This window comes from Centroberyx affinis, unplaced genomic scaffold (genome assembly GCF_046629955.1).
Source record: "Centroberyx affinis isolate AG114_WGS23_722 - 3 ecotype Tasmania unplaced genomic scaffold, CSIRO-AGI_Caff_v1 ptg000915l_1, whole genome shotgun sequence".
Lineage (NCBI taxonomy): Eukaryota > Metazoa > Chordata > Actinopteri > Beryciformes > Berycidae > Centroberyx > Centroberyx affinis.
The window spans coordinates 89,419-102,781 of record NW_027279498.1 but is presented as its reverse complement, the minus strand read 5'-3'; the positions used below and the strand labels follow the sequence as shown (position 1 = coordinate 102,781).

The 13,363-nt window shown below is 44.4% G+C and overlaps 1 protein-coding gene across 1 annotated transcript; it reads left to right on the top strand.

Annotated features, from left to right (window-relative positions):
• Nucleotides 1-334: 334 nt before the first annotated feature.
• Nucleotides 335-11,977, top strand: LOC139645853 (bcl-2-modifying factor-like). The gene is made up of 4 exons (XM_071521716.1): nucleotides 335-458; nucleotides 2,545-2,741; nucleotides 3,388-3,590; nucleotides 8,247-11,977. The coding sequence occupies exons 2-4, from the start codon at nucleotides 2,570-2,572 to the stop codon at nucleotides 8,346-8,348; spliced, it is 477 nt and encodes a 158-aa protein (XP_071377817.1). The 5' UTR covers nucleotides 335-458; nucleotides 2,545-2,569; the 3' UTR covers nucleotides 8,349-11,977.
• The last annotated feature ends 1,386 nt before the right edge of the window (nucleotides 11,978-13,363 follow it).

Below are 13,363 nucleotides of genomic sequence, written 5' to 3'. Positions count from 1 at the left end.
TGCAGCACACAGGAGCAATGCCAGCTGAGTACAGTAGTAGGTTTAGTTTACGGTGAGAGCGGTCTCGTGCTACGGGGAATTTCCCGTCCACGTGTCTGAATATGCGATTGGGAAGGCGGGATGAAAACAAAGTCGCTGATTGGTTACAGCCACCGTATGCAAACGAGCCTTAAGGAAACGTGCCATACTTGCTCTGAGGTACAATGCAGTTTGCCGACACATATCTGCGTGACTTTAAGAGCGCTTTATTTACTACTTTTTTGCACCACGCCCCGGCGGGGCGGAGTCAGTTTGGAGCTGAGGTCTGCGAAATGAAATCAGCTTGTTGCCATTTGTCTCGCAGAATGGAAGTTGTCGTGGAGGTGATACGGACTAAACCTGCTTGATTTGCCAGGATTTTGAGCTCGGTATACTTTTTTGAGTACAAGACAGCCATAACATCGAAGACCATCTCTGTGGTGAGTTTCTACTCTTAAATAAATACGGTTAGATTTCATTATCCTTATAGTATTCAGTAGTCGGCACGGGCGAGTAACGTTAAGTAACGTTCCTGTCCTTAGGAAGCAACAAACAACCTGTGATTGTTGTCGGTGATACAGCTGCCACAAAGTTGCCTCGACCTCTGTAATGTGCCTTTATTTACTGGATTATAGAAGCTGTCCAACAAAAATGATTTTTAGTGTAGCTTAGGCTGTCATTCATACGGCGGAGGTTTGAATTATACCGGCTTTCCCGGTTGAACTGGGCTCAGTTGGTGAATGGACTCCAGACCGCAAGGCTGAGTCTTTGCGGCAAGTGAAGTGGATCTCTGTCATGTTTAAAGTCTTCTTTAAAATTTGTTAACAACCGTTCATTTTTCTTTGGCTGCCTCTATATAGAATTATTTATACTATATACCATTCCACTTTGTTTATTCTTTTTTAAATGTGTCGTTTTATTGTTCTATGGCACTACACACAGTTGCTTTTTTCATGTCTGATATTTTTGAAGTCCTTTTGAAATAACGTGTTTTTTTCACATATGCTAAGCCTGAGTATAATTAACAAGCTTTCTGGATAGACAGAGCTAAGATTACCACAAGATTAAAGCAGGCTTTGAGTAGGGAGCAAGTGTCATTTTAGGTCATGTAGCTATATGCATATGTTACATTAGGTGGAAATGGTGTGATGTGAGGCTCTTGGTGCTGTTGGATGAAAACTGTGTCAATAATACAGCTGCCTTGACACCCCCCTCCACTCCTCCCTCCCTCCCTCCCTCCCTCTCTCTCTCTCTCTCTCTCTTTTGTTAGCATTACTATATGCAGCAGGGGGAGCCACTGTCTGACACAGAGAGACAGCTGAGCGCCTGGAGAGTAGAGCAGTAGTAACAGAAAGCAACCCAGGATATCTGGAAGTTGTGTGCCTCTTCTTTTTTTTCTGAATCTTCCATGTTCTTGCTCTGTGTTTGTCAAAACAAAGCATTAAGTGGTTTTACACACAGGGTTTATTGTGAACGCACACAGTATATCGTGAGGTCTGGGCACACTAGAGACAGGCCAATCTGCTTATGTTGGGTGAAGAAATGAAAACTCCTTCTCAGAGGCTGGCAGGCTGACAGACCCATGGCAGGGAGAGTGGCTTAGGATTTTCCTCAAAGGCTGTCATTACCCTTTTGCTGTGGACCCTCATTTGGAAGTGTGGTAGTAGCCTAACCCTGTATTACAACTCGATGGTGAATTGGGGGTGAGTTGGTGAGGCAACTTGAATTTCAGCCGTATTTTGATAACTCTTTGACCCACTATATGATTCAAGGTTGAGTGCAGTGCATCGTTGACACTGGAGAGATTCCCAAGTGCTTCTTGAGATTCTTGCCACAGTGCTCCAGAGTTGCTTTGGTGAATTGAAGGCTAAATGTGCATTTTCATTATTCCTGGCATCAATTTTACAAATTTCATGTAGATGTGCAGTGCCTGTAACAGTGCTTGATATGATTTGTAGAAAAGGTACTCTCTATTGGGATGATAAGTTGCCAATCATGGGACAGTGTAAAGAAGCCAGACTCTTGGCCACAGGGCTGGCTAGCATAGAGAAGGGAGCCTCTACCTCTCACTTAACCTAGTCCGCCAAACCCCCATTTAGGTAAATTTAGCTCCTAACCACAGTGAATTGTGTGGTTTCATCACTGAGATGAGCAGAGCCATTTGTCTAAATAAGTACTGAGCTCTTTGCCGCAAATGCAGGCAGACCTTTAGCTCATTTTCTCTTCCCCAACTTGTCCACTGTGGTTTTATTGATTCAAGGGCACTCATTATAAACCAGAAAGGGTGTCTTTAATGATAATGAATGTTTAGAGGATTGACCATGTAAAGAATGTACTGGCTGAGGTCATCTCATTAGGTGTAATACAGACTTTTCCAAGGTCGCCATCATTAACCATATTGAAGGAAACTCGGGATCCCTACTTTGAGCTCTGCACTCATTGGAAGACAAATGTCGATTAAGGCACACATCTCTATACTCAACTGTAATAATAACCTTTCTCTCTGTCTCTCTTTTAACTCTTAAGGCTGCTCGTCTTATAACGCCCCCGTATGGACGATGAGGAGGATGATGTGTTTGAGCCAGACCCCCACTGCTGGCGCACCACATTCAGGGAGATAAAGTGCGAAGACCGGGCCACACAGACACCCGGCCCGGCCCTTGAATTGGCCAACGGCATGCTGCCCTGTGGAGTCGCAGAGGAGCCCAGACCACTCTTCTACGGTGAGGCTGGAATCATACTTTAGTACACTTGGAAAAAGGAGCATTGACTTGAGCGTGATAACCAGTGTTATAAAGCAGAAGTATGACAGTATAATGTGAGAAATTGGTAACAATGTAGCGGTGCTGTTCTCACCCCTGGCGCCAGATAGTCGTGATCACGGTGGCTTTTATGGTCTGCATGGAGTGTACCCAGCTGCTTTGCTATTCAAAAGGCGCCAGACTGGCATTGTGACTCAGAGGACGTGACGTGACAGCGGTGCTCACCTGAGTAAGCACTGACTAGACAGAGATGAGAGAACTGACTATCAGTGACAGTAAAGTTACAGCGATGCCATATACAAGTAACCATTCCAAACAAGCTCCATAGCAACTGACTGACATCAAATCTGCCACACAAACCAAAATGACTTAAATTGTTTGAAAGTGGTGTTTTATACAACAAGGAGTTTCAGCCAAGCAATCTGATCACATTCAACAGTACTTGGCTGCACCTTGTACCTATTGCATCATCATATCCATAATCGCAGTAAAGAACACCCTCTCGGGTATTACTGCTATATTCACAAACGCTGACCACACTGGCAGTTTCATACTGAACACTTGTGTTATTCACAAAATAATTACTATTGGCCTTGACGCTCAACAGGCAACGCAGGTTTTCGATTGCACTTCCCGGCACACTTTGAGCTTGCGGGGGACCAGGAGGCGAGGCGGCAAGAAAGGGAAGAGGAGCAAAACGGGATGGAGCAGCGTCACCGGCAGCAACCTGTGGCGCGCAGCGTGGAGGCCCGCATCGGACAGAAATTGCAACTGATAGGGGACCAATTCCATCGGGAACACCTACAACTGGTGAGGGGGAATAGACACACCCTGCTGACTGAACCAACTCAATATATGCACTGTGTGTGTGTGTGTGTGTCAGTTTGAGATTGACTGATGGTCATACACACATCAAGGCCTGGTTTAGTAAGTCACAGTAGAAAAGAGTAAAGCCTGCACATTAGCAACTCCTTCCATATACCTTTGTATTGATGTTTTGAGTCGATTTTGACCTGAAGAAGATCCCTATTGGGTCAAGTTTGCTCTCTTTTATTGTGTTTGTCCCATATTTATTTTGGACAGGCTGTGTGCATAGAGTACTTTAGCCCAGTGTCTACCCCCCTTTTCCTCAAGCCAAAGACATAGCTGAACCAGGACAGCCCTTCCCCCACCCACCACCACCAAGCCCTCCCCCTGCCTCCTCTTCCTGTTTATTTCTCTCTGCCTCTCTCTTTCTCTCTGTCTTCTCCTGTTTCCTCCGTGTGTTGTCGAGGCAAGGAGCATGGGGGACGCCTGGCCTCACACAAGCCCTGTGGTCAGGGTGACACTGTCCACTGAGTCACTGCGCTGCATAACACTGCATCTATGTGGGTGTAAAAAACGGTGAGATGCAGTTGTTGCGTTGGCTGCACCAACACAAATATAGACCTTTGAGAGTTTCTCTTTGTGAGTGTCTCATGTTGCACAAGGGGTTAACAGTCAAACAGAAGAAAAACAGACAATGTCTCACCCAAATCACCACACATACATTCACGCACACACACGTGCAAGCACACACTACTATGCCCAGAAAAAAAGCAGAAGTGGCGGGAGTAGGTAAACATGTTGTAACCCGAAGCTTGGCGCGTGAGCCCCGGGGGGAACAGCTGTGGTTCCAGGGAGTCTCCAGTCAGCCCCTTCACTGGGCAAGGACCAGCCACAGGAGACGCCCAAATAAAAGGCCTCTGCAGCCACTGGTAGAGGGGGGTATCCATAATGATGGTATAGGCAAGTAAATGAGACGAGGAGGTTTGGAAATGAACCTCAAATGATCGAGTAAAGACCATCTTCAGTTGTCTCAAAACCTCCACTCTCAGGAGATTGGACCCTCCCTTACCCGGCATGTTATAATGGCGCTTGATACAATTCTTTTTTTTTTTAACCATAGGTCGAACATACTTCTTGTCTTTTTTACTGGGGTGCGAGATTCAGTTTCTGATTTTGTCATGCACTCATCAACCTGAGGCTATTTATACCTCTGCAGCTCAGCATGACTCATGTATCATGACACTGTTGGACACACACAGACAACCAGATGGACAGACAGGAGGGTTGCAGCCCTATCTGCGGCTGGGATCTACTGACGCACAGAGAAGGCAGGCCTGGGCCAGGGGATGAGGAAGTGGCTCGTGCTCCCTTACTGGCTGAGTAAACACCAGAAATGACAGTCAGACTGAGAACGACCTTGTGAAGTCATATCCTGAAGCTACAACTGAGAGGACATACACACACATTGTGATATGTCACACTGAATGGCTAATGAGCAAAGGCCTGAGAATTGTATCTGTACATTTAACAAACTGGTTAGAAGTCGTGGTATTTGCAATATGTATGTAATAACTTACATAGAGACCAATACTTTGTTTATTTTGTGCTCTAAGCTACTGATGACTCTTGTCATCCATGTTGAGCATAACTAGAGTTCTGCCCCACAGAGCTCAGTGAGGTCTGTTGTGTCGAGTCCTTGTCTGAGGTTCAGTGTCTGTGTGACTGGCTGCTGCTGAGTGATGTCTGGACAAACCCAAACAGTGATGTGCGGTTTTGGATGCGTGATTCCACTGCCGCCTCTATAACAGCTATTTCTGGCTCTGTGGTATGGTTGTGCAATTAAGTCTTCAACAGTGAGGTAGGTAGTCCACCTCGAGCTGCGGCTGGATAACTTGGCAGCCCTGTGTGTGTGTTTGTACGTGCGTGTGTTCGTGCTCATGCATGAATACACCCATACTTGTTTTTCTGCTTTTCACTGTCTCTCACTTCTCACTATCACACGCTCCGGCAGTCACTACAACAACTCTCGCTCAATAACGTGTTACTGTTTGTCAGTCTTAATTTCTGTCTTCTCCTGTCAATAGATGATTGCTATCACGCAGTGCAGACACTTGTCCCTAAGCCATCCTTTGACAGCCATCTTGTCGACGGGCTCGGGAGCGATGTGGCTGTGAGTGTTCTCCATGGGAGCCTGTGGCCCCTGGCAAGAGGAGGGATTAGGTAGCGGAGGAGTGCTGGTGGATGCTGACAGATAAATTGCTCCCCAGTCTGAGAGGGCTGGAGGGGACGCTGAGGTCCCCAGAGGAAGGCTGACATTAGCCGGCCTGCCATTTGAGACACAGTAATAATGACAGTCACAATGGCAGGAAGACTGCTCTGGTCTGCACAGGGCAAGGAGCAGAGTTAGGTTTCATCCCCATGTTTTTTTAAGAGAGACGACTCCTGGTGCTTTCGATAGGAGGTGTTGAAAGCAGGGTTGAATATCGCCTGCGTGTGTGTCTGTGTCTGTGTGTGCGCCTGCACGCATGCAGCATTTGTGGCTTTATCTTTGCACTGTTCCATTGAGGGCACGGCACTCTCTCCTTTCAGCACTTATGGAAGGGGGAGGAGTGGAGCTGTACTGGAAATAAAAACATGAGGCCGGCTGTGGATATTTGTTTTTCATACATTGGTCGGGAGAGATTATTGTTGAGGTGATGTCCGTTTGTGCTTTTCTCTATTATCTAATATCGCAGTTCTTTGTTTTACTCCTTTACTCTCCTTGTCCCCTCCCTGATGTGACTAACTTAGAGTTTCTGGCCACTGAAGCGGGCCTGTTTGCTCAGGAGATAAGGCAGAGCTTCTGAGCAGCTGGTCTGACAGACAGCCCGCATGGGACACTGATAAAGCACATCAGCCTAGTGTCAGAGTGACGACACGCTGCATCTGGCTAGACTCCGGCTCCGTATGGCAGGCTAAATTTAGAGCCCAAGTCACATTTTGACAGTTGGTGGCGTGACTCATGACCGTGTTGCGACAGGGCTGCCCACACCTCTCTTTCACTCTTCCTCTCCATTTTCCTCTCTGTCTTTCTGTCAGCGTGATAGAGAGGAGGGCAAAAGGTCACTGTCAAGAACTTTCTGGCTCTGTTTAGAGATTAGTGTTGCACTTGTAGCGTTATACACAATCTTGTTAGTGTGGTAAATCCCTCAGTTTACTGAAGTTACTGTTTCAGCTTTCACCATCTAATGTTGAACTTCTAATGTCCAGCCCAAATTGAGTCTCACACATACTGACATACAACTATACATGTAATTACACATACACATGGCTGCCCTCCTCTTCTGCAGTCACAGAGATAGAACTGATTGTAGTCTCTAATGTAATTAGGTTTAAAATTTTAAAGACTTGGAGCATATCAGTGTTTACTAAGTACAGCCATGCTGGCTGCCAACAGTATTGCCACAGATGTATTTTGATGAACTCATCCAATCTGTGCTGTATATTATGTTGCCTATATTTATGAAGCAGGCATTTATGTTATTATGTTCTTATCAAAATATCCCCAGGCAAGGTTTAGATATAGGGTACAACAGAAAACTGGTTTTATCAAGATTCTCAGTTGTCTTCTCAAATAGCCGCTGGCACTTCTTGATTTTTTTTTTTCCCCTCTCCATTTTTCTTTTGAACAAAAAGCTGGTGAGTGAGATACACACATACTGGAACCTGGCAAAGCTTATGCAACACTCTGCAATGCTCACTGCACTTTGGCTGGAGTATAGAAATCCAGAGGCTTATCACAATGGCAGCTCTTGGCTGGTAAATAGGTCAATGTTTGGACACCACCTTAACAGTCATGTAAATATTGCATATCTAATCTGTGCTGTCAGATATTCAGGCTTTCCTAAACAATCGCAGAATGTTGCCAAGAAGAAGTAGTGTACTTTTGTGCGTTGTCATGAAAAACTAATCTCAAGTCTTGTTGCTCGTCTTTAGTTTACGGCCCACGTCTGAAAATAGCTACAGCGTTATCAGGCGTGGTGGAGCCTGCCTTTCGTCTCTGGATGGGCTGTTGGTGTGCAGAGCTGAGCTACTGTACCACTCTCATGCAGATATGTGTTTCCAGAGGCTCCCCGCCTCTCGTCAAGAGCCCCCTAATCCCATTTGGTGCAATTATCTTATCTCCCCTTCTCAATGGTAGAGATAGCATTATCCCTCTAATCGCACACAATCCAATTGGCTCGCAAACCAGAGAAAGAAAAGAGACTCCTCCTGAGCCGCTGCTGCTGGTCTCTGCCAGAAAGATTAGAAAGAGTATGACCATATGATGAATGTGTTTATGGCCCGGAATGTCTGTTGTGGACCCCAGAGTGTGTAGGGATCCCGCACGCAAAGAGAGGCCTCTAATGAGTATTGTTGGGGACAGAAGCAGACTGTTGTGAAAATATCAATGTCGTTCTGGTGTCTGGTTTTGACTTACCCTCTTCCCAGTTGACCCTTTTCACTCTGCTCAGTGTCAATCAGCATGTATGGCAGCCAACATAAACCCTAAAGCTCACACTGAATACCCCAAATAATGACTAGTTCCAGCACCTTTTGTGATTGAGTTTCAATACGGTGGCTGTCCACATGGTCATGTGCTACGCTAACTTCCATATGTTTCTTCTTTTTTTTTTACAGTATCATCGAAACCAAAGGAACCAGGGGCCATTGTGGTGGCGCCTGGCCTCGGCTCTGCTCAGCCTTCTGTTTGACAGGGGGGCCATCGCTGGACGGAGGTGAGAGGACCGTACCCCCCCCCTCACACCCCTTTTCTCTATCTCTCTGAGGAACTGGACTCCTAATGGCACTGTCAAATCGAACACGGGTCTGTTTGGGGGGGGGGGGGGGGGGGGCAGGAACAAAGAAAGGAGAGTGAATAGGTCACCGCGGGACGGAGACAACCAACTTTTTTACAAGGTCGTGTTTTTGTTCTTTCCAAGAAGATGCCATGTTGTTTCCGAGATTCCTCTACAGGACAATGTTCATATTTTGGTAAATGTGTGGTGTAGTAGTTTTGTACAGTACATTGTTCTTGTTGAATTTGTTTGCACTTCAACATGTATCCATCCGGAATGACCTCCATAGACCCTGGGAATGCCTTATTCGATATCTCCTGCCACAACAGAATGAGTGTTGAGCAAATTGTATAGGCAAGAGGAGATGGATAGGACTTGAAAGGAAAAGAAATGTGGTTCAGGGTTTTCTTTCCTGAAGTTTCCCAGGTAACCAGTCAACTTGATGATTTACTTATTTCCAAAGAGGCAGTTTCTCAGATCAAAGCATTTTGCACCTCAACTTCAACTCCTCAATGGAGTATATATCTTTTCTTTTTTTTTTGTTTTCTTACTCCATTCTCTTTCATGATGTTGAGTTTGAACATGGTCCCCAAGTGTCATTGAAAATATTGGGAACAAAGTAAAGTATTCATTAGCCCATAAGGCCACAAAAACAAAAGTCTACCATGAGGTTTTTTATTTACATTTCAGTCAGAACACCAGATATTCGTCTCCCTTCAATTTGATCTTGTTCCTAATTTCACTCTTCAATACAAAGTGTCCCCCAGTATTTTAGATGTGTGCTTTTCATTTGATTCTTTTCAGACCTCCATGCCCTTGAAGTGGAGCTGTGGATCCACTGTTTTTGCACTAGATACACCCTTCAAGAGTTCAGATTGTGTTACCAAGCCAACCTCTGTCTTGTATGAAGGTTTTCAGTTATGTTTTATTTCCTTGCTGCATGATTTCAGATGTTTTCATTCACATGTCCAAGACAAATCATCCATCCTGACCTAACACAGACTAGTACGGATTCCAGGAAGTCTATGACCAGTGTTACTGGCTGCAAAGGGTTAACATTCACAGTAGAGCCGCATGCCTCGATTGAAATGTCAGTGTTTCTAAGTCCTCTTATCTGGTGTGCTTTTCGCTGCCCATGTGTATTCTGAACACCAAACCAATACAGCATAACCAATCTGTGAAACAGAATCTCCTCCTGTCAGGATACTTTTATGGGGTTTTGCACCATTTTATATTCTGTTGGGTGATCATGTATTGTTTTTGGTGCTCAGATCCTGAAGTGGGACCATTTTGATATATCACCACTGAATCAGTAGACAACCAGTCTCTGAAATGCAACAAAAATCACAGTGAAAAAGGCTGTAATTATTGTTGAAATATGAATATGTGTGAAGACACTGTTGAAGATGCTGTTTGTTATACTTTCCATTGCTGAACCTAGGCTAACTTTTGGACCCAAGGAGCAGTACATATCTGGGGGCTGTAATTACCTGGTCCTTACCATGTGTCATGTTAATCACTGCATAATTAGGGTTTCCTCTTATTAAAAAATACACCCTCAAGATATCTCAGGGACAGACTTTGTAGGCTACTGGTAACCTTGAGAATCTGTTACACGGTAAGAGGAAGAGCAGTGTTTTCACCCGTTTATTTATGATCAAACCTCTTGGAGGTATTGTCAAGTTTCCCATTTTCAATTCAGTTCAAATTCCTCTAGGCCAAAATGTCAGCACACACACCAAGGTACAGTTTGACTGACGAGTCAGAGGCCGACTTGCTGCCTGTGGTGGTGACAGGGGCTACTGAGCATGTAGTAGGAGGCATGTGAGGTGCACTGAATGTGGTCGTGGTTATAGTTTCCTGCGGATCCTGAACGCTGAGCCAGTCCCCGTAGCTCCACGTCCCACCATGGGCTCTCGCCGCGTCTCCTCCTCAGTCCTCCATGTGTGCTGCTCCTTCATTGCTTGGGTATTGTTCATTTCCTTTGTAATTTATTTTTTTTCCTCTTATTTATTTTTTGTATATTTGCCCATTTCTACTGTATACACTTGTGTGTGCAATTACTTCTTATTTCCCCTTTTTCTTTTGGTCTTAGATTTGTATGTGGTTCATTTGTTTGACTCTGTGCAGAGCGAGGCCTGCCCCTGCATTGTGCCTGGTATTCCTTAAGGTTTTTTTTTTTTCCAGGGATGGGCCCAACCAATTCAGGCATTTTTCTACATCATCCACCACCCAATTCACCAGTCATGGGTAGATTCACAATATGTGGTTTAGAAAAGCAGTTGCTTGGGTGCGGTTTTGAGGTTTAACTGTAGAATGGGGTATGACTTTGCCCTTACATATAATGACTCACGTCAGCCATTTCAGCAACATCAGGTCAGCATCCTACAGCATGTAGGAAACTGTAATGATACAGGTGATGTCAGAAATGTTTCAAAAGAACTGCAAAATTAGATACCTTCATATACTCATCCTCAAGTCACAGGGCATTGGTTTATGTGTTAATTTCCTTAATCTTGATCATTATTTTGTAATCAACATGCACTGGAAAGTACTTTGTTTCTGTAGATCCCATGGGTCCCTTATCTAATGTGTGTTATTATATAGTATATACTCTGGATTGTTCTCTTCGAGGTCTGTCACGGACTAATCTGGCCATGCGTCAGCCATTTATCTGTGCATTGACCAGGTAGGCCATGAATGATGATGGCCTGTTTGATTTATTGTAAAGGGAAACAAGCCACCATGCTGCCCTGTATAATTTGTTAGATGAGGTTCCCAAGCTGCACTCATCACATTATGTGCGAGGGTAGAGAAACCCTAGAGTGGGATATGTATTTTACGGAAACCGTCAGTGTCTTGAATTTTGTAGTCCACTTTATATACATTTGAAGTTTTGAGGAAGGTTTTGATTTTGATGGGGGGTTTTTTTTTTTTTTTTTTATGAGAACATTTCTTGCTCATGGTCTTTCTTAACTTTTTAAAATGTATTTTCTTATGGAAAAGGGTCTGTTTTTATAAGGACAGTTCATGCTTGTAAAATCATTTTTAATACGAGTTGGATCCTTTGAAGTCCAATGAGATCAAGGGCTTTTTTTTTGTATAAAAATGAACTTGCAACATTCCTTGCACATCTCATTGTGGTGTATAAACAAAACAAAGCAAACCAAAATTATTCAGTGTTGTGGTTAATTTGGCTCAAGAGCTTAGATCATGGCTATGAAATAACTGCCCTTCTTTACCGAACAGATGAACTGTACGTGTATTACTGAAACCCTGGAAAATGCCTTTAACTGCTCAGTTTCAACAAAGTCTTGATTATCACACACTCTCTGTATACCAAGAATTGAGACCCAGCGAAAATGTAGCATTTGTGTAAACATTGACTGTGTGTTTTCGAGACTGTACTGTGCACTCATTTTGTGTTTATATTTTTTTTGTTGTTGATATAATATGGAAGTAAAGACAATTTGTTATGTAGTGCAATATGCTGTACATAAGGAGCTTTGCTCTACAAATCTTTTTCCTGGATTTCTTGTTGTTTATTGGTACTTTTTCAATAAAATTTTATTGAAGGTGTTCAAAACTTTTCTGTTTCTCTCCTCTTTTCCTCATGTCTTTGCTCAACCAAGTAGAAAACATTATTAATGGGGTGCACTTGCTCTCAGGCAAAATGCTGCAGAAGCAGAATTAATTCTCTCTCTTAATGCTCTGCTCCCACTCCTCTGAGATTGAGCTTTTATTTTAAGGAGTTCTGTATTGTGAAAGTAAGCCACTGATGGATTAGCCAAGTGTCTGAGGCTAGCCAGGCATTTGAAGCTGGCCAGGCGTTTGGCAGAAACTGTGCCCATCACATCCCTCCTGCTGTTGGGTCATTAATTTAGTGGGAGCAACGGGGCTTTCAGACCTCTCTAATAACCTGCTGTCTGCACTACACACACACACACACACACACACACAAGAACACATACACACAAGAACACATACAAGCAGTGTAGCATGATAACTGGAATACTTGACCTGTGTCCCATAGGCTCACTGAGGGAAATGCCCATGTATAGAGCAAATGAGACGAGTTACCTCACTCTGTGTTTCTGTCACTTCCTGAAAGGTCAAGGCCGGCGCTGCTGAGCCTGCAGATTAGTTACAGTGTAGCACGGATGCTCTCGGGGCATGGGAATGATTGATTACTCCTGGCAGATACAAACATGAAAGTTCAGTGTGTATTACTGGTCTGTGTGGTGTATACCGGTGTATTATTCTTACAGGGTCTGTTTTGTATTCAGCAGTATGCAGGATGTATAGCAATATCTTCGCAACATACACGCTTATGTTCTTGTGAAGCCGATAACAGCACACCCTGGATTCTGTTGCTGTTTTCTTCAATAGACCAGACAAGTCAAAGCTGTGCGGTGTCTAAAGTCACCTCCCCCAGGGCTGACGCGTGGCGCTTCTATTGTCATACATGCCAGGTATGGTTTCACGCTTCACTGACACCTGACTCACCTGTTTGGCCACTTGCAGCAGGAGAACTCCCTCGCCTGCGGCCCCCCGACACAAACACACGCACACAATGAGCGTGTTGTCAGAGGATGTGGTCGAAATAAAACAACAGCTCCCATCCCAATCGGGGTCGGTGAAGCATACGCAACTGTTCAGTGTTCCAGTCCTAATCCTGTGGCTTAGGTATTTTAAGTATAGGAATGTCAAGCCTTAATAGAAGCTAATTAACAGTGATATTTATACAACTGTCAAAACACATAAAGATGATGTGACTACGGGCCTCTGTATCATCCGTGCAGTTTTGCTTTCTTTTGAGAGAGTTTAACATATATTATCCAAAATTTTAACCTTAAATGTGTGGGAGGTATAACACAGCAGTGTGCCAAAGATGTCCCCAGTCTCTGGCTGTTTACCTCCTGGCTTCCTTGGCCCTGTGGCTCCTATGGTCCTCTCCAC